Source organism: Diplotaxodon limnothrissa, linkage group LG4, assembly GCF_057381915.1.
Source record: "Diplotaxodon limnothrissa isolate DT_005_m linkage group LG4, D_limnothrissa_male_GT1.1, whole genome shotgun sequence".
In the NCBI taxonomy this organism is placed as follows: Eukaryota; Metazoa; Chordata; class Actinopteri; order Cichliformes; family Cichlidae; genus Diplotaxodon; species Diplotaxodon limnothrissa.
Window position 1 is genome coordinate 11056114 of NC_140599.1, and position 22190 is coordinate 11078303.

Here is a 22190-nt window from a genome sequence, read left to right on the forward strand (position 1 = left end):
GAGTAACACAGCAAAGGCAGGAGGCGTGAGTAGGCATATAAACTTAGTTACAGTCTCTTAGTTAGTTTGCGACACTCGCTATTACAACGCTAATTTTTAAAGTAGTTTTAACATTATAATTATATTATAGTTTGTTTCAGTAAGAATACTTTGAAATCTTTATCAAAGCATCCTTTATATTTGTGTAGCTATGATTATTAGAGTGGATTCTGGCGTTCTCCAGCTGTCCTGGTCTCAGGCTTGACCCTGCTACAGAGTCCACGAATAATAATACTTTTATAAGTGCTGTAGTTAAAGTAGAAACTGATAGCACGGTAGTGTTTACATTCACAAACATAACCTTTGCACAAAAAAAGAAAAGGAATTGCTTAAATGATCACTGCTTTTTTCCTTGATTAGATTATCAGCCACAGTACTCTAAACAATCACAGGCCACATGATGCACCGCCCCATGCACCTCCTTTATATCCTCCATGCCAAGCACCACTCCTCTGGGCACACCTCTTCCTGCCACTACTCCTTCTACCTCTGATGGGCTAAGCACCCGGTTCCATAACCTGAACCCAGCCATTTGCCCAGCAAAACCCTCTGCAGGATCAAACCCTCCACCAACAGAGTCCTGCTCCTGTCCCAGCACCACAGATCCACCTCCGGGAACCTCCCAGCCCTTCCTGAAGTCAGAGCCTGAGGAGGCGAGGAGGTGGTCATTGTAGTGCCAGAATCGACCGTGGATAGAGGACCAAAGGACACAGACATGATGCCAGTGAGTGTCCAGAAGCGGTGACACCTGGAGACGACGATACACGGGGTCTCTAATGACAAAGTCCAGAGAGGGTGAGGAAGAAGGTGAGGATGGAGAAGAAACAGAAAATGGTGTAGACGAAGACGAGGACCTATGTCCGTAAAGAACTAACTGATTGTCACTGTCATCGGTGGCATAGGAGAGCAGCGTGCCAATATGTGGTGTCTCCACACGAAGCCACAGGCACAGAGAGAGTTCAAGAAGAGCTGGTAGACTCAGGGAGAAGGTGACATAGTTTTCTGCTGAGGCCGAGGGGAACAGCACCATGGAGTCCATGTTACAAACTGCAGACAGAGAAAGAAGACGCATTCGAATTCATCTAAACATGGTGCCAACACATACACATGAACAAACTGAACAGTGCATGGAAAAGCTAAAATGTTGTATGAATGCAACATCAAACTGAGCTAAACAGCAAAAACAGTTGCATGAGAGGCAGTACATGAAAGATAAAAGAGGGTTTACGCAAATCTATAAACAGTAAATGTGATGCTTTTCACTCGATGATAACATGATACAATTTTGAAATGTTTCTTTCTTTGACTTTTTCAGTATCTGAGTAGATACTTTACTTACTGGTTGCATCCCTCTTAGGAATTGGCTGTGCTGGGATCTTGTGCTTGAGAGGAATTTGCAGAAAGTTATGAATCATCGTGTGCCTTTTGTCCTCCTCTCCTTCATCCCATCCACTAACACTTGGCTTATAAGGCCGAAGAGCCTCCGGACTGGTCCTGTTCTGTATGTCTTCTGGTGTATAATGGTTTGGAACACGGGGCAGCATCCTAGAATGCTGTTCGGGGTCTTGTAAATGTGGGGTTTCCTCAGGATGTGAATGGGAATGGGATGGTTGCTGTACTTGGGGATCAGTCTGGCCCTGCAATTGAGACAGAGCCTGGTGGGTGGTGTTGATGCTGGGGAGAGTTAGCTGATGCTGATGCTGGGAAGGATAGGGCTGTGTCTGTGCCCAAGTTTGGATCTGGACCTGGGGCTGCGAAGGGTCTGGATGTGTTTTAGGATTTTCCTTTTGGACTTGTATTTGTAGATAAGACTCTGGCATCTGAGCTTTTGAATGTTTAGGCTGCCTTGCTGCATGGAGTTGGTCTGGCTTAGTTTCATGATCAGTGTCCGTCTGGATTTGGCTGCTTTCTTGCACTCTGGGTTGGATATGTCCTTCCAGAATCCTTCTACGCTTTCCTCCTCTATTTGTCTGACCTCTTCTGCATGGTTCATTGTATTCCTGAGGTGTGATGTTGGAGCTAACAGGCTCTCCCATCTTCTGCCTTCCATTCCCGTCTAGGACTTCACTGAGCCGGCCCTCGAGTTGGACCAAACGTGTTGCCTGGTTTTTCAGGGATTCCAGCAACCCTTTTAGTCCAATCAGCAACTCATCACGCTGGATTTGAAGAGCAGCCAGTCTCTCCTCTTGACTTCGGAGCTCTAGAGTGAGGTCGAAGAAGTCCTGATCAGGATCGGCTGTCATTTTTTCAGTCTGGTGGCAGTTCTCCCTTAACTTTCTTTCCATTGAAGTCAGGCGACCCATCAGCCGCTTATTCTTCTTCTCAAGCTTCCTGTTTGTCTCCCTGTGGTGACAGTGTGAGAAAATATTTGATTAGGTATTCTTGTGTTCTTGCTTCTCAAATCCAGCTTTTAGCATCAGACTAAGGATGAACTGCTACATTTTATCATGTATGGCATGTAAATAGCTGAATGACCTGAGAAATTACAGTTCAAAACTAATATTACTTCTCAGTGCAGCCCTTCCAGTCTCCGAGAACAGAACATTTACCCCTGGTTGCTCTGACCTGAGATCCTCTATCTCCTGTGTTGTGCTTTGCTTTAGGTGTTCCAGGTCCTGTGATACATGGTGGTAATGGTCGTTCAGGCCTTGAACACGCCGCTTTAGCGCCTGCAAGGAACTCCTGTTCTGGTTCAGGGCCAGCATGTTCAAACGGGCTCGAGTCAAAGCCTGGAACTGTTGGAACTATCAGGGAAAAAAACGTTTTCATGAGTCTTCCTGCAGATGTTTGCTCTCTGACCTCAAGGTCAGGAAAATACTGAAAATCTCCAGTAAATACTGAAAAACACGTGTCACATGGTCGTGACAACTGATCATCGGGTGCTGCAAGAGATTTTCCATGATTTCAGTGCTTTTACAGCATGACTAATAACATGTATGACAGCAGAAGAGAAACAGTATTGCGAAACAGATATTCAACTTTAATCTGATAGTGTCACATAAAAAGTAAACAAACTAATAAAAAGCAAATGTTTGTGTTTCTTTTTTAACCCTCTCGTGCATTTATTCAACAACATTCACCCCCAACTACTCGCAGCAGATTGCTGCTCGGTCCTGAGCCTGGTTCTGTTTCTTTCTTAAAGGTGAGTTTTTCCTTCCCGCTGTTGCCAAGTTCTTGCACATAAGTGGTCATCTGTGTTATTTTAGGGTCTTTACCTTGCACTATACAGTAAAGCACCTTGAGGTGACTGTTGCTGTGATGCTGAGTCATTCCTGTACAAAAATGTCAAATTCCGCGATGATGCTTTTTGATGCTGCAATGAAAGAAATGCCAAAACTAACATGGAAGAACATTTCACAAGTGAGGTGTTATTTTGATTTTGATTTATTTTTGGTCATATGGCTATAGTCCTATATTTCAAACCAAACTTTTTTGGATCAGCTGAAAATTATGATGATTTTCAGATTGTGTGGAGACCTCCCTATGGGCCCAGCTCCTTTACCTTCAGAACAGCCCTGATTCTTTGAAAACAAGAACATTTTTGGACATATTGAAATGCTAGTACCACAGCTTTTGTGACTAGTGAACAGGGATGGATTTGAGTTAGCATAGGATATAACTAGCACATAAAAAGTCATTTAAAATAAGCCGCATGCATGCAAAGGCAAGTAAAAATGTGAGTTTATGATACTACAATAAGTACTACTGTATATTATTTGCAATATAGGTAATAAGGGACTGACCTGCTCATTAAGTCGTTGGAGTTTCTGGGAAACTGGATCAAATCCCTGCACCTTTACAGTCTGAAGCTGCAGCAGAAGCGTGTAAACCAGGACCTGCATCCAGATGCCCACCACGAAGCTGCACATGGTGCTGGGCAGTGGAGCAAGGATAGATGCAAGCTGTCGGTCTTTGTCTGGGAATGTGTAGTTGAAGGAGAAGAGAACGACATAGCTGAAAAGGGTTGGTCTTGAAACACACTATGTGAAAACAACACTTTCCACAAAATCACTGGGGAGCTGGGAGGAAATGCAGATGGCTTCAGCGGGTGCTCTGCTTCTGTCTTTCTCCCTCTTTCACTGTCAAATACAAATTAATAAACACAAAAGAGAAATGAAGTGCCCGCAATAATCGGATACACAATATTTATTAAGTGTGTTATTATAAAAGCACATTTATTTTTATTTAAAGTGCTGGAAATGGTCATTCAGCTTTGGATATGAAGTTTAGATTTATTAAAAGCTTTCATGAACTTCCTCAAAACACAGCAATCTCAAAATATATTCTCATAAAAACATATTTTGGTTAACTGAAGTAAGTTCGCAGGCTTTTATGTGTGAACTTGTCTGTGTATGTGGCTGTAAAACTCATGATGTGTGGGCTGAGGGAGAAGCAGCTTGTACTTTCTTCTTCCCCTTGATTCTGCCTGGGGGGATCTGGCTCTCTTCATCTTCTGCTTTTTGTGCAAATGACCCAATCCAGGAATCCTTTTGCAGAGCCCTCCCTTCTGCTTTAATTCTTATGACTCAGTTGCAACACTGCAGCTTTAATCCGCAGTGCTAAACATGGAGAATCTCATTGCATTGATGCCAATATGCTACTTTAAATACACGCTCATGTTAAAGTGAAGTGTTCCATCAAAAGTTACACTGTTTTCCACATGTGAAAGTCTAGTGCAAACAGAGGTTTTACTTTCGCTTTCATTCTGACCTCCCACAAGTCCCACATGCAGCGTCAGTGCCTTTGTCATTTCATTGTCTCACCCTGGAAAGCCCTACACGGGCTCATTGGCCACCAGAAGATCGAGATAATGCTTTGATCAGACTAGATGCTGTGCCGTACTCTTTTTTAAACAGACTTGGCTGTACTTTTATTCAGCCCTTTTCGTCTCCTTTTAGGTTTGTTTTGTTGTTTTTTTAAGTCCTTTGTTGAAAGCTGGGCAGTGTATTTAGGCACACTGTGATAACGTTTTATCACACGGTGCTTTTGCGGATTTTTGTATCTGTTTTTTTTCCTTTTAAACAACAACTTCAGTTTCTTTCGTGTGGAGGATCATCAACGGTCAGAATCTTGAGTCCAGTTATAAAAACCTCCCATAAAGCAAACATGGATGAAGTGACTCCACTGCTGCCAAGACAATCAACATCCCAGGTCTGAGCTCACTGATTGTCATTTGAAATCCTATAAGCTTAAAAGATTTAATGCAGAAATAAGATCATGTCTACATCACTTTGTTTATGGTCTAACTCATTTCTCATTTCAGACAGACAGTATTTTTAAGCTGTGTTTATAGTGTGGGTGTCGAGCTGTTTTAAACTCTGAGTTTATGCAAATTATGTGAATAAACTAACCGTTCAGTGCAGCAGCTGAATGGAGATGTCTATCTGCAGCCTGACGGTTAACAGTCCAAATCTTTCTTTGTTTGACGGTAAAGTTGACATGTGTGAAAAATAAAAAGCATGATTTATTTTACAGTGTGATTCAAAACTCTGATGATAAATGAAAACTTGGCCTGAGTGAAAGAAATCCCACCTGTTACTATACTGATTTAACTTTCAATGAGCAACACAAACATCCCATCCTCTGACTTTGATTTGCTCATTGCCGAAATGTTGATTTCTCCATTCCAAGCAAACCGCTCATAGCTTTGTTTGTCTGACTGCAGTGTTGCATTTTAGGATGACCTCAACAGGAAAATGAAACAGAAGTCAAGAAGCTTGTGAACTCCAGACAACTTGCTTTATGTCACTTTCTTAACTGATTACTCGAGAATATTTCAAGGTGAATCCAGAGTTTCTTGTTTTGAATTTTTTCCCTCCACTTCTGGAAAACACCACAGAACTTTCGTTAACTAAGTTCAACTGGTTTGATTACTTTTTGCTATTTTTGCACATTTAAATACAGAAAATACACAAATCTGTGCGTGACTTCTCTTCTGTAAGTTAACTCATCACTTCCCACCTCCCTTTTCTGTCATGGTCTGTGAAGAGAGAATTGTTGAAGGCAAAAGAACTCAGACTCAAGATATCTTATACATGTGCACACATGGACGACTCCCCCTCATCGCCCGATCCATCCTGCAGCAACGTGTGCAGGACAGATATGAGCCAGAGGAAAAAGACCGCCCAGGGCATCCAAAACATTCTTTATTTATACTTAAGCAAGTTTTCAAGGAAGTAGGATTGGCAAAAACATTTCCATAAAAGGAGAAAGAGACAAATCACAAAATTAAAAAATCTCTCATCATGGTCCCTGCTCCTTCAAAGTCATGCAAACATGATCGCACACTTGAATAGAGCAGGTGCACAAATGCAAGTGTAGAAAGATGGGTTTGGCTCAGTGTCCCATTTTTGTATGGCAGGGGCCTGATTGATGATAACTGAATACCAAAGCTTTCATTTTCTGCTTTTCAACCCTTTTGTTTCATGTGGTCACTTTTCTTCCCAAAAATCCAGCTGAGTTGCAACTCTTACTGGTATGTGACTTTTAATTAACCAAACTGCTTCACATAGGTTTGTTTTCCTATACCTAAACTCCTTCCATCTGTATTTTGTGAGACGCTCAATCTAAAATAGTTTCCACAATACTGCTTTCTAGTTATTCTACTGTCAATAGAAGAACTGTCACCAGTCATGCAGGCAATAATCTCATCCTTCATTTATCTTTGAAACTCAAAACATCAACCAAACAAATATAGTTTTTAAATATTAGATATATTTTTCATTATTCATTATTATTTATATTAATATTATATTATTTTTATTATTATATATAATCCCCCCCCCCCTTTATATCTACTCTCTGGACAACATGCTGATTTTTAATTTATTTGGGATGACAAACCTCTCAGACACTTCCACACCTATCATTGATTCACTGAACATCCAGATCAGTTTCAACTATATATGTGCAGTTGATCTTGTGTTTGAACGTGTCCACACCTCTTTGTCTTAGATTAAAAACTCTGGACTGTACCTGGCCGCATTTGCAGCGGTCCTGGGGAACTTCAACTCTGGTTACTCCCTTGTCTACCCATCTCCCGTGCTGCCATATTTCCAGAGTCCCGACGCCGACCCTCGGCTCAGGATGAACACCGAGCAGGCCGCCTGGTTCGGATCTATCTACTCCCTAGGTGCTGCAGCCGGGGGGCTAGGGGCCATACTGCTCAATGACATGATTGGACGAAAGCTGAGTATTATGATGTCGGCGTTGCCCACAACTCTCGGGTTGGTCTCAGTCACAGCATACACAACATGAAGCCCTCTTTAACACTTTTAACAGACAGATTTGCATAGAACAGAATAGAAAAAATAGAAATGCTCTGTTATCATAGTACACATACAACAAAATTGTGAGTGCTCCACACAAACTGTGCAGGAATAAAATATAAATAGTATGACAGCAGAACAAGAGGAAGATTATAGCATATATTATAACATTGGTAATATTGTGTAAGTAGATCATTTATTTCTAAATTCTGTACTTTGATGCTATGACATCCAAACTTTAATAAACATTTAAAAACCTAAAATACCACTGAAAGCACATAATGCACTAAACTGGGATGAACTGGGAGCCAATGGAGCTGTTTAAGAACAGGTGTTATATGTTCAGTGGATCTAGTTCTGAAAATAATACGAGCAGCTGTATTTTGAACTAACTGCAATTTATGGAGGGATTTATGAGGTAGACCATAGAGAAGAGAATTACAGTAACCCAGACGAGATGTGACAAGAGCATTGACAAGTACGGTGGTACTGTGTGGTGTGAGTGAGGGACGAAGATGGTTAATATTACGGAGATGAAAGATTGGAACACCTCTATGAAAGCAGAAGAAGAAGAACACAATGCCACAACCATCCCAGGAGTGAATGTCTCAGCAGATTAACTCCACTGCTCAGAGAAACTGCAAAAAACCCAAGAGCTAAACCTCAGACAGGCCTCAGTCAGCATGTTAAATGAGCAGGGCTGAAAAATGATGGCTTATTTGGAAGGATTGCCAGGAGTAATCTTCTTGTCTTGGCAGCACTGCTTAGGTCTGCAAAGTTGCACCTGGTGATGTGTTTCATGAATATTACACTGTAGACTATTTATTTATTTATTTATTTATTTATTTATTTATTTATTTATTTGTGTCCTGTTTGGATCTTTAGCCATCAGAATTGTTGTCTTAAGGCCAAGAAAGATGCCAAGAGGATTTATTTTAAGTGGATCATCATATTGGTCCATTTGATTGACTTTTATTATAAGTATGAATTTATTTTTTTTTTCAGTTGCTACAAACGGGACAGACATGACTGGGGGATAGGACAGGGAGAAAGAATGAAAGAAAGAGAGGGAGAGAAAGAAAACCAAAGGGGAGAAGAGACGGTGAGAAAGGGGGGAAGAAAGAAAAAAAAACAAAACAAAACAAAACAAAACAAAACAAAACAAAACACCTGGGTCACCTGTATGGAGAAAAAAAACAGAAGAGAAAGCAAACAACAAAGAGCAACATAATAAAAAAAACAGCACCATCACAATAAACTAGCTAGCAGTAGATAACAGTAGATACTAAATAATAAATGATATTGTGCAGCACGCAAGATAGACAGCGCACAATGTGCTTTGAGGCAGCAGCCAAGAAAGGTGTAGTCCGAGTCTGTGAACACCCGTGTGTACACCTGTGTGCACACCTGTGTGGATCAGCATGCTTGTATTCCAAAGGTTTCTCCATGTAACGGTCTGCTAGGGAGTGTGGGGAGCCACAGCCCCGTCCACCAGAGTATGAAGCAGGTATGGAGGAGATTCAGGCCCCAGATATCCAGAGGCCCCAGAGTACAAGGACCCGAGGAGGACCACCAAAGGGGGGGGGAACCGCGCCACCCTCCTGGGAAGAGCTGAGTAGAGCCCCAAAGGAGAGGTCACCCCGCAGCTACGGAGCAGAGGCCAGAGGGGGTTGCAGTGGCGTGCCTGCGGGCTCTGCCGGCAGCCAGCTGTGCCAGAGAGGACCGAGCTTCAGGCCCAGAGGCCAGAGGCCTGAGGGCATCCCACCCCCGGAAGGAGCCCAGCCGGGCCACAGGCGCCCGGCCCCGCCAATCGGCCACCAGGAGTGAGCCGGTACATACATGAGCGCCCAGCCCCAGACGACAAGGACCACCAACACACCAACGTCTGAGGGCATCAGCCACCGGCAGGGAGTGTGGTGAGGGGAGATAGGCCTCCGTACTTTAGAGGGCCTGAGATGTACCCAGAGAGGTTGAGTCTAAGACCCAACCTGACATATAGACACAGACGAACAGGCACACGCGGACACAGACGTGCATTCCCACCCCATATGCACAACCAAATACTCGGCACTCACCCAACGTGTAGACAGACACAAATAGACACTGCACAGACAGTCGCACTCCCCAAACATACTCTATATCCCTAGATTATTTATTTTGAATGAATAAACTGTGTATGTGTGTCTCAGGTACATGCTGATGGGAGGAGCTATAAACTTGTCCATGCTCCAGGTCGGCCGTTTCCTAACTGGCGTTGCCGCAGGGATGACTGCAGCATCCATTCCTGTAGGTAACCATGGTTATTATAATTTTTTGTATTCTCTGAGTCCCTAATACGTATATGGATACCTGACTACAGCATCCTATAAAAATGTTGACAAAAGTGTTCAGTGTTCCCAGAAAAGTATTAAGAGATTGCAGTTAATTCATCCAGTTTTAAAAACACTGCATTAAAACTAGATAGACAGTCACTAAAATGAATAAATCATGTGTGAGAAAGCATGAACATAGTTTGTCTAACATGTCCCTCATTAATGGGATAAGCTACACCATTGGTTACTTTTATGACAAGTGCAGAACTGAAAAGACAAGTGAGCTTAAAGTAAATTTGCATCATCAGAGCAAACAGGTTTGTCAGGAAGGAAAAATCTAGTGTCCTGTAAAGCTGGAAATATTGTTAAGTTAAAAAAAATGGAGTACTGAATCTCACCTAGACCCACAGAGCATGGATGCATGAGCTAAAACAACTTTGAGAATTTCCACATGCTAAAGAAACTAGATGTAACTATTATAATGGTAAGCGCCTCTTCTCTTCTCTTACATATTTAATTAAACACTTAAACTTTATGCACTTGATATAAACTGAATGTATATCAGTCAAGTAAATTTCACTGAATATTTTACATTTTACGTAACACAAATTACATGTGAACTTTACATGAATTCCAGAATTCCTTTTATGCTGAATAACTTATTTAGCAGGTGTGCTTGTACCGTCTTTGTGAGTCATCTCAGTGTAGTTGAGTTGCTTTTTGGAGACACTACTGGCATCTTTTGACTTACTCTCTGAATTTGTACTAGTTGACTTTATGCAACTGTGATATTATGTGTGTTTGCAGGTTTACATCTCAGAGATCTCCCACCAAAAAGTGAGAGGAGCTCTTGGCTCCTGCCCTCAGATCACAGCTGTAATTGGGGCCCTGGCGCTCTACGCTCTTGGTAGGAACAAACCAGTGCTGGTGCATACCTAGTTATGCCAGCTTTATACATAGTTAGCTGTCTTTGCTAAAATTGGTTGTGCATCTTACTTTTCTTGCTTTTAATGGTATTCTCATATAAAACCGTGTTGTGATGTTTTAAGTGGTGTATCTTAAAAAAGAAACTGCCTCTCTTTTTTTTTGTATACAATGGACAGGTCTGGTGGTGCCATGGAGGTGGCTGGCTGTGGCAGGCGAGGTGCCAGCTGTGTTGATGGTTGTGCTGCTGGCGTTCATGCCCTCCTCCCCCAGAAGGCTCCTCTCAATGGGCCGGCAGCAGCATGCTGAGAGGGTGCTCCGCTGGCTCAGGGGAAATCAGTATGACGTCCAGACTGAGCTCCTTGCCATACAGGTAAATAGGCAAGCAGTTGATTTACTGGGTTTCATTGGAGATGAATATGAGACACCTCAGTATACATCCTACAGGGTTCATAGACATTAACACATTTGTTGTAACTCCATTAATGCAGCACAGCATCGACACACAGCCCAAAATCACATGGTCTCAGCTGGGAACACCAACCTACTACAAGCCAATCCTGATCTCAGTGGGGATGCGTTTCCTGCAGCAGATGACAGGCATCACACCAATCCTGGTTTACCTGGAGCCCATCTTTAAAAAGAGCAATGTCCCCCTGCCACCCAGGTTGGTGGTTTATTTCCCATGTGGATTTTATTGTTTTTAGCCTTTTGTGCTTTAATGATAATAACACAAATGATACATCTAATTAATCATTTAAATTGACTTTGAAACTCAAGAATAATCACGAAACACGTCGAGTTCGTCTTTAAACTCCATATCTGTGATTCTGTATCTGCCAGGTATGATGCTGCCATCGTGGGTTTGGTGCGCCTCGGCTCTATTGCCGTGGCAGCTCTTCTGATGGACAAAGCAGGACGCAAGGCTCTGCTGTACACATCGAGCATGCTGATGTTTTTGTCCTCTCTGACTCTCACCATGGTTTCTCACACCACACCTTGCCCTCCTGGCCCTGCTCCTCCAAACCACACCGCTCCGGACTACACCTCCCACAATGACTTTGGAAGCACTTTTATGAGCAATGCCCAAACTGCAGGGAGCGTCTTGCCGATCATTTGTACCGTGGTGTTTATATTTGGTGAGTTCTGAAAGCAACAGATATTTAATTATTTGTTTCTGGCAGTCAGTGACGTGGTAGTGAGAGGTGCCAAGGGGGAAGCTGCATCCATAAAGTATTTGAGTGCGTCACACAGACGTAGACTGCTTATCAGTGTTAAAAACTCGACCATGCAGAAAGTCATATTATCTGTAAGATTATACAGTGAAAGTACCTGAAAATCTGTTCTGCCAATATGGTTGAATTTGCTATGGCGGCGCCAATGACTGTATATCAAAGATGGACTTGAGCAGTTTGGGGTTTTTAGGTCGTTGTTTTTCTAGTGTCAGCCTCAAGTGGTCATTTAAGGAACTGCAGGTTTTGACACTTAAGCATCAGCTTTATTTTTCAGCAGCAGAGATTACTGTTTGGTAACAAACGCCATAAACAATTAAGTTAGCATTTAAACAAACACATGTATACTTTTATGGGTTGTAGAGGAGAAACTTAGTAACCTGTCAGGCATGTGCTTTGTGTAAATTACATCAGAGGTGTTAAATCATCAGCTCTGTTATATTTCGCTGTTGGAGCCTCATTAACAGACTATGACGTGTCAACATTATATCCTCATAAAAATATGATGGACAAATATGTTGTCACACCTGCTCAGCTGAGAAAACCCCCAATGATTTACATGTTGTAGCATTAGCATGCTGCAACATTAGCGTGCTTCTTCCCTTCAGGGGTTTTGTTTTCAGACGTCGTTAATCACACCTTAAAGAAATGTCCCAGTCTGAACATCCTAAAATATGCTGTCTCTGTGCTGTGACTGTGCCTGACAAAGGGCGTCTGCTGCTTTCATTGTCTCATGATGTCATCTTCTTTAATGTGGGCTGTTAGCTTTATTATCACATTGTTGGTTGTCTCCTAGGATACGCCATGGGATGGGGCCCAATCACATGGCTGCTAATGTCAGAGGTGCTTCCACTGGCTGCCAGGGGTAAAGCTTCTGGTGTGTGTGTCACCATCAGCTGGCTGACGGCCTTCGGGCTCACGCACGGCTTCACACACTTAGTGGACACGTACGGCCTGTATGCGCCCTACCTGCTTTTCACGGTGGTGTGCGTCGTCTCTCTGCTCTTCAATGCTGTGTGCATCCCAGAGACTCGCAAGCGCTCGCTGGAGGAAATAGAGAACTACTTCAGGACGGGACGCACGTTCACCATCAACCAGTCCAGTTGAGGCCTGCATCAGTCTCATTCACATGATGTACTTATATATGGGGTGCCGTTTGTAAAGTGAAACATGCTGAAATTAACGGCAACATTTTTCCACATTTAGCTCAAAACAAGTCATTTTTTACAACATTTAGTAAAATATTAGTAACTTTTCATATTTAAAACAGAATTTGAAATGTTAAATCTAAATGTTAAATATTCAATCTAAATGTTAAATGTTAAATCTAAATATTATATTTAAATCTAAATGTTAAATGTTAAATCTAAATATTATATTTAAATCTAAATGTTAAATGTTAAATCTAAATATTATATTTAAATCTAAATGTTAAATGTTAAATCTAAATCTAAATCTAAATGTTAAATCTAAATGCTAAATGTTAAATGTTAAACCTAAATGTTTAGGCTAATATGCAAATTTATTGTACGGATCAACGGAAATACCGAAATAAAAGCTTCCCGAAAACCTCCGGTGCAAAATTGTGTCTGCTCCCCCCCTCACTTCTCCCCGCCATGAGCTGCTTCACTTCTTGCCTACAAACATGTCCAGCGATTTTGCTGGACATGCGCTGCAGCGATTGTGAAGTGGAGACTGCAGCTGCTAAGAGTGCACTACTGCTGAACCTTTGGATGGCCGACAAAACGGATCTTCCGATGTTTTCAGTTAAATCGCCGGACGTGCTTTCTCATGGTCTGGTTATGGCTGAATTCCAGTGGAATGACGGTCCCGCCATAATAGACGTTCCAGCCATGTGTTCCAGCCCTAAACCAAACTTATCCCTAACTATAACTTTACTAGCAGTTAAATGACGTAAAATAGTGTTTTCCAAAGCGATTTTTAGAAAATGAACGAACATGTGTAGATTGAGTCCAAACGGTTCTCATGTGCTCTCCTTTTTCCGATGCCGTAATTTAGGAACGTGTTGGGTACCCGAAAGCATAAAATGTTGACAATTTGTCACCTAGCGAAAATTATTACGCTTTGGGAGTGAGAACGTGTCTGACCACTACCGGCACACTTTTGCACCGGAGGTTTTCGGAAAGCTTTTATTTTGGTATTTCCGCTGATCAGTGCAATAAATTTGCATGTTAGCCTAAACATTTAGATTTAACATTTAACATTTAGCATTTAGATTTAACATTTAGATATAGATTTAAATATAATATTTAGATTTACCATTTAACATTTAGATGTTAATATAATATTTAGATTTAACATTTAACATTTAGATTTAACATTTAAAATTCTGTTTTAAATATGAAAAGTTACTAATATTTTACTAAATGTTGTAAAAAATGACTTGTTTTGAGCTAAATGTGGAAAAATGTTGCCGTTAATTTCAGCATGTTTCACTTTACAAACGGCGCCCCATACTTATAAAGCAGGCATGGGGGGTCTTAGAAAAATGATCTGAGAGCTTGAGAGATTCCAATCAATCAAACTTAACCATCATTAAAGACTGATTTCAACTAGCTAAAAATAGTTATCACCAGCTCAAGTAGGTTCCCATTTAGCACCTTCATTAAAGGTCAGAGCAAATACACATAACTGACAATTTTAACAGCTACATTTTATCATATGATTACTTTATCATCTAATCATCTATTTTTCATCTAATTGTGGTAATAATTTTTATACACTAGTCTAGAATAATTACAAATTACAAATAATATACCTCTGATTGTTATTTTGTAGATTTATATATGTCAGACTTCCAGCACAGCTTGGAAGCACTACTGTATGATACACAGAGACGAAACTACTAACAAACAAAGCTCTAAACTAAACTTCCCAGAGGAAGTGGCCAGAGGGAGAGCACAGCAGTAGGTCCACAGAAACATTTAGTAGAAAAAAAGACAATTTTCTACAAATGAAAAAAAAAAAACCCTTCTGTTTTTAATTGCGGGACAGTCTGATGTGCTTTTTCTGTCATTTTACAAATGTATTTCTTACAATTTCAGCCCAAAGAGTAATGTTGACGGCAATGTTTGTCTTATCACTGGAATAATTTAGACATACTGTTGAAGATGCCCTTCTGTTTTCTTATTAAAAATATCTGAGGGATTAAATGTGCATTTAAACTTCTTTACATTGGCATGAACAGCGAGTTTAAGAGGTGCAGCCCACTTGAGATCAAAGCTGGCCTGCGATGTAAAATGAATTTGACATTCCTGATGTAAACCATGCATTTTATTTATTTGAACACATTTTGCCCCTCCCTTCTGTCAAGGGAAAATTGTATTTAGTAGTCAGTATAATCTTTTAGTGATATAAGTTTGCATATGGTAGAATACTGCATGTAGTTATTTGTATTAGAAAATATTCAACCATGTATACTTAGAGGCATATAATCAATTGTGTAGTGACAGGATGTGTGATTTTTAGCAGGCTTGGTTCACCCCCACATCCTGGGAGCATGGGAGAGTTCGTACCTTGTCTTATTGTTTTACGGTAGGATTAACGTAGCTATGCTTGTTTTAGTCCAAGTGCCTTTTGGCTGGACTTTGAGACCAGCAGGTTTAGGGAAGATTTTATGGGGCCACACTCTGACCCCACACACACACACACACACACACACACACACACACACACACACACACACACACACACACACACCCAATGAAGTATAAAATAAAGACCGGGGCAGTTTCTCAGGTGCGAGTCTCAGAGACGTTCTGTGTGTTTCTTTTCTCTGAGTCTTTACTGAAGAAGTGTTTTAGAATATATTCCTTAACACCTTCCTTCCCTCCCCATCTCCGGCTGCCTCCCTCTTCCTGCTCCACCACAATCACCCACACATGCAGGGCCTTGGGGTAAAGGTGTATCACCTTGGTGCAGGGGAGGCATCCCCCCCTCTGTCCCCTTCTGGCTTCTTGTGCCACAATTTTATCTAACAACTTAGACATTCACATTACTCACACTCTCATAACACATACATATAGGATCTTGGGGGTGGGCACGCTAGACGGACTCCAAAAGACCATCAGGGTGTGCACCTCACCCCTGGCGTCGTTGCCCACCTCTCAATTTTAAATACACGTAGAGAATTTAGGGCTATCAGGAGGGACTATGCGCTTACCTGCTGCTCTCTGGCAGGTAGCTCCATGCCCTCCTGGGTTTTAAATGCACCTTAGAACACACATGCATCAACACTACATATGAGCGGGCAGAGGGAGGTTTTGGAGTCTTCTCTCACCCCCGTTCTCTGCGACCTGCTGGAGCGGGGGGGCAGGAGGAGGAGTTGGCCATCCGACTGGGGTCCGGAATGTGGGGCCTCCCTGCTGCTGCGGAGTCGGGGCGGTCTGCCTCTCCCCACCGCAGGGAAAAAGGGTAACACCACCTGGGTCTGGGTGCATTTTCCCCCTCCAGGGGCAAGGGTACCTAGACCCAGTTCTTAGAGTACGCTTGGGGAGTGTGATTGTGTATACAGCGTCTCTTTATGTCTGTCTCCACGTTGGTTGAGTGTGGAGTGAGTGCATATGAGAGCATGAGGGTGGGAATGGATGTTTGTATCTGTGTGTGCCTGTTTGTCTGTGTCTATATGTCAGGTTGGGTATCAGACACCACCTCTCTGGGGACATCTCAGGCCCTCCAAGGTTTGGAGGCCTATCTCCACCCACCACCACTTCCCCTGCCAATGGTGGACTCCCTCAGACATCGGTGCGTTGGTGGTTCTTAGTGTCTGGGGATGGGCGTCCAGGTACACACCGGCTCACTCCTTGGCGGCCGCTTATCGGGGCCTGGATCTTGGGGATCGCTCGGGCCACTTCGGAGGTGGGGTGCCCCCGGCCTCTCGGCCTGGGGCTCAGTCACTCAGGCACAGCTGGCTGCCGGCGGAGCTCACGGGCACGTCACTGCAACTCCCCCTGGCTTCTGCTCCGCGGCTGCTGAGTGACCCCTCATCTGGGACTCTCCTCAGCTCTTTCTGGGACAGTGGCGCGGCTGCCCCTCTGTTGGTCTTCCTTGGTCTCTTGCGTTCTGGGGGCCTCTGGATGTCTGGAGTCTTGATCTCCTCCATACCTGCTTCATGCCCTGTAGGACGGAGCTGTGCCCCCCCCCCCCACACACACACCCTCTAGCAGATCATTACATGAAGGAACCTTTTAAAAACAAACGCGTCCATGCTCACAGGTGTACACACGGGTGCACACGACACCCTTTTTGGCTCCTACCTCAAAGCACACTGTGTGCTGTCGATCTTATGTGCCGCACAATAATGTTTAATATTTAGTATTTACTGTTATATTCCCATATATCATTGTGATGTTGTTTATTGTATTGCTCTCGTTTTCTTCTGCTTGTTTTCTTTTTTCTTTCTCAACAGGTGATCCAGGTGATTGATATATGTATTCTTTTTTGGTTTTTTGGTTTTTTTTGTCTGCTTATTTAGTTGGTTTTTGGGTTTTTTTTGCCCTTTATCCCCGTCCCTCTTCTCCACTGTTTCCCCCCCTCTTCCTTTCTCCCTTTTCTTTTCCTCATTCAAGTCTGTCCCGTATCTAGCAAGTGAAAATAAAATAAAGAAATAAAGAAATAAATAAAATAAACAATAAAAGATGAATCAAATGGACCATTACGGCAAGGCTGGGATAGTCAATTTGGTAAAGTAAATCTGTTGGGCATCTTTCTTTGCCTTTAGACAATAATTCTGATGGCAAAAGAACCAAACGGGACAGGCAGAAAGAAAAGAAAAAAAAAAAAGAACACACTTTGGCTAAAAAAGTGTTGACCGGCAGAATGTCTGGCAAAGAAGAAGAGCACACTGCCACCTGGTTTAGTGCAGCAGTGGCAGGTGTGGTGCAGAGACATAGGGAAACATAGGGCAGGGACTCCACCTTAAAAAATTATTTTGTTCGTGGAAGAATCATTCTTGAAATCACACACACGGTCTGTTGGCACTTATAGAGCTCCGGCAAAGGCTTAAAGTAATAATAATAAGTGGGAGCATGTGCATGAAAACTTATTAATCAATGCATTGAAAAAGTGGGCTGTCAGCTAAGGGCAGAAAACGTTGGCATCAGGCTGGATGTGACTCAGCAGGCCGAGTCACATGCCGCAGGGCGCAGTCAGTGTTCAAGGTTTGGGTCTGACTCACCGTCCAGTGTCACCACATCCTCCCAGTTGTTTAGTAACATCACAGAAACGAACACACACGATGCTTTGCAAAAGTTTAAGGCGCTCTGAGTTAAGTGTGAACCTCTTCTGTGGAAGCTGTCTCAGTGTCTCCTCATGAAATCTCACATTGACCTCACTGTGTTAGGACCCAAACTCTAAGAGTGGGACACCGTAGGTCACAGGGCTTCTTGTTCTTCTTGTCATGCTGCAGGGTGAAATGGGAGCAACCGGATGCTTCCATGAAGGTTGTCAAAGCATCTTAACTGCCTAACTTGAGTGACAAGCGATCAAAGAATGCTTGGGAGCGGTAGGGACACCTCGACACACGTGTGTGACACAGTGTGCGATTGTGTAGGGATGTTTAGAGACGTTAAACACCCACATTTGCGAGGAAGGTTACAGGTGTGTTTAATAACTGAGGTATTGTTTTTTCCAATGCGAATGAGTCCAATTAGGTGACACATGCGGTTTGCTCCTTATAAAATCAAAGAAAAGCTTTGTGGAAGCTGCTGTGTTGAATGGTGCGAATCTATTGATCTCATTTTTTACGTATAGATTGGAATTAAATCACTTATAGACAGATTTATAAGAGATGGCACACAGAAGGATTTCCAAGGACCAACCCGTTGACCCTGATTCAACACCAGAACCAACACATGAGCTTGTTAGATGAGCATTCCTGGAAGAAATAGTTACAGCAACACTAAAGTCTTAACACACACAAACCACAAAAAGGTACAAGTTCCTCAAGATGAATGTCCTCTTCGACGGCCTTTTCTTGCCTGCAGCTGAGGCGTTTCTATCACATTGTTTAACGTAAAGCAATTCTATAATAGATTTCTTTATTATCCATATTTTGCATTTTATGAACTGTTTTTTGGACAAATATACACAAAATGAACAACAAAATAAACATTTTTGTAGCCCTGCAAAAGTATCTCATGCTTTCTTTTTGCACCAGTGTGTACTGTAGGTCTGAAACATGTGTAAGAATAATGGTGACGGTGTAGGGTTACATTTATTTGCTCCAGTCACCTTAGGCACTGTGAACCACCAGTAACAACGGAGCAATTTATATTCCCTGTCTGGTTGGCGAGTGGTTATTAGAGGTTGATGGACAAGCCTCGGTTACACAGGTCTAGAAACCAGTCAGAGACTTTCCTGGCAACCACCAGTCACTAGGGAAGAACATGTATTCCCCAATCAATTGGAGAAGGCTTCGTTGGGATTGCTTTGGTTGCTAGCAGATTGCCACGGTTGTATTTGGTTGTAGTGACTTTACTGCAAATATTCACCAGCTGTAAAACATGCAACGCAAACTGGAAACAGGGATCATTAACCTTTAAAGTAAAAGCTGCACCTTTTCAAACATGTTGGCAGCAGCGCTGTGGCACAACTTTTTTCCTGTTTCTAGTTTGCGTCACACTTTTTCACCTTTCATTACCACTCTGCAAGTCGTTAGTAGACAACTTTGCGTCTTTCATGCAAACTATGACAATCTGCTAGCAACCACAGCAATCGCAGGGAAGTTTAAATGTGTCTCACTTTCTTTTAAGACTTGCTGTACACTGGCGGCAGTAATATTATTTTAGGTTTTTACTATCATATGAAAATATATATATGTAATGGTATCTGTTGCTTTAACAAACTATGATTTAGACAAACTACAATTCTATGATTGTACATTTGGTAAAATATTTATTTGATCCCCAGCTGAATTTTTAAGTTTGCTCACTTACAAAGAAATCAACAGTCTCTACATTTTCTGATAGTTTCATATTTCTGGGGAGAGAAAGAATATCAACCAAAAATAAAATAAAGAAAACACTCATTGTATAAACATTAAGAATTCATTTGCATGTCACTGAGTGAAATTAAGACTTGATCCTCAAATAACCTTTTTGGTTGGGGGTGGTAAGACGTTTCTTATAGTTGGTCAAGTTCGCACACATTTTTTTTACTTGGCTGCCACTTGACAACTTGAACTTTCATCTCGCTCCACAGTTGCAGATGCTGTTTCAGATTGAGGTCTGAAGACCAAAACCTTAATGTAATTTTTCTTTAGACACTCTTGTTGCCTTGGCAGTATCTTTTGGGTTTTGTCATGGTATCCATCTTCAGTGTTGAGGGACTTTACTTGGAGTAATACGCAGCCCTTTTGTTCTTCCAAACATGCCAGGTCAAGTTGCTGTCAGAGAGTTTGATTTTGCTTTCATCTCACCACAGTACTTTCTCCCAACCTTCTTTCATTCATATATATGCTTATTGGCAAACATAAGTCAGGCCTGTACACGTGCTGTCTTGAGCAGGGGATCCTTGGGAGCTTGCAAGATTTCTGTCCACTATGGCCCAGTATGTTACCAGTGGTGCTCTCGGTGACTATGGTCCCAACTGCCTTCAGATCATTAACAGGCTCCTCCTGTGCAGTTTTGAAAGGTTTGGGATCATCCACCACCTTTCTCATGGTCATTCTTATCTCATGAAAAAGATCTTGGATGAAGTTCGATTGAGAGTGCAATTGGTGGTCATTTTAGATTCATTCCATTTCCAAATAATCACACCAATCTTCTTGCTGATGGTCTTGTATTCTAGCCTTGAGTAGTTGTACAGTTTTATCCCTGATGTCCTTTGAAACTTTTTGGTCTTGCTGGTGGTGGAGGAGAGGTGGAATGGAAGAAACCGATTCTGTGGACAGATGTACTTTATGATTGATTGATTGATTGATTGATTGATTGATTGATTGATTGATTGATTGATTGATTGATTGATTGATTCTTCCTGGGTGAGGTGTTCCAGGCATATGCCACTGGGAGGAAGGCACATCTTTGTCTTGGATCTCCTCGCTGGAGAGATTATATCTCTTGGCTGGCCTGGAAACACCTTGGTGTTGGATGGATGGATGGATGGATGGATGGATGAAGATTGTAATCGTTGTGCCTCATGGGCAGACAGCCCCTCTGTGGGAGGCAAAATTCTGTCTGGGTTATAAGAGATCAAATACTTATTTCACTCATTCATATGAAAATCAGTTTAACTTTTGTGTAATGTTTTTTTTTCTTAATTTTTGGCTAAAATTGTGTCTCCCTCCATTAAAATTAAACAACAAATAAACAATAAATATAAGATACTGTAATTATTTTTCTATAAGTGAGCAAACTTACAAATTCAGCAGGGGTTCAAATAGTTATTTCCTACACTGTGATTCATAACCTGTTCTGAATTTCCCATTAGTTAGATCCCTGATTATTAGGCCGTCTACTTAAGACTGAAAACAAAAGACTAAAGGCTAAAACCTTGATAGCCTTGTTTTCTTTATCAGCAGATCTAAACTTTCTGGTACTAGCAGATTTACATCTCAAACCCACTTTAGATTATTCTCACTTTAAATGACCAGTTTTGTGAGTAATACTATAATACTAGGTCATACAAATTTTAATCAGCTCTAACTGACAGAGTTTACTTTCCTTTGTTCCCTGCAGTCTTCAGTTATAAAACTGGAATTGCAAAATGGGCTGTTACCATTATCATTGTCATTATTATCATCTTTAACATTGTGCCTGGCTAAAAGAAAGGATCAAATTGGATGAACCCCTGCCCGGGCATTTCCTGCTCTCAGTTTATATAAAACAGGGCAATAAACACAAACACAAATTATATTGGAAACCCATTCTTTCTAAGGAATGTCACACTCTTTGGGGATTGGTCAATCGCTGGAATGTTGCTCATCTGGCCCATCGAAACATACACACTCTCATTCACGTACAATTACCTCACCCACTTGTCATAATTCAGACACACCCAGCACTCTCACCCATACCTGTACGACTGACGTTCCAAATGACTGTTTTGGGATGAGGATGGGATAAACAAACCCAAATAAATATATGTAATAGTTTTAATGAAAACTCTGATATTGCATTGCAACCCAGGATTTCCTTTATAGTGCAGATTTTCCTCAGATTCCTCTCAATCCCAGGTGTTATCAGTGTTCCCCTTATAATTCATTTTCCCATGCTTCAAAACTGAAACATTTCACCATGTTCTACCTTTACATTTTCTATATTTTCAGCCTGTTTCATTAAAATTTCCTTGACCTACTTGTAGCATTTAGAATATGTGCTTCATTAGTCTACAGCGATGAAAGGTCAGCGGGGTCGACCCTGTCAAAATGGGTTTCTGTGTTGGGAAACAAGCTGTAA

At 41.9% G+C, this 22190-nt stretch overlaps 2 protein-coding genes across 2 annotated transcripts; one reads left to right on the forward strand and one right to left on the reverse strand.

The window, feature by feature from the left end:
• Positions 1–403: 403 nt before the first annotated feature.
• Positions 404–3908, reverse strand: ptx4 (pentraxin 4, long). Its single transcript, XM_085352925.1, has 4 exons — positions 3783–3908; positions 2605–2783; positions 1379–2382; positions 404–1086 (listed from the first exon to the last, which is right to left on the reverse strand). Exons 1-4 carry the CDS (start codon positions 3906–3908, stop codon positions 404–406), a joined length of 1992 nt encoding a protein of 663 aa, XP_085209051.1.
• A 1237-nt stretch (positions 3909–5145) lies between these two features.
• On the forward strand, positions 5146–12882 carry slc2a6 (solute carrier family 2 member 6). Its single transcript, XM_085352173.1, has 8 exons — positions 5146–5190; positions 6994–7265; positions 9497–9593; positions 10427–10526; positions 10723–10916; positions 11035–11210; positions 11387–11682; positions 12572–12882. Exons 1-8 carry the CDS (start codon positions 5146–5148, stop codon positions 12880–12882), a joined length of 1491 nt encoding a protein of 496 aa, XP_085208299.1.
• The last annotated feature ends 9308 nt before the right edge of the window (positions 12883–22190 follow it).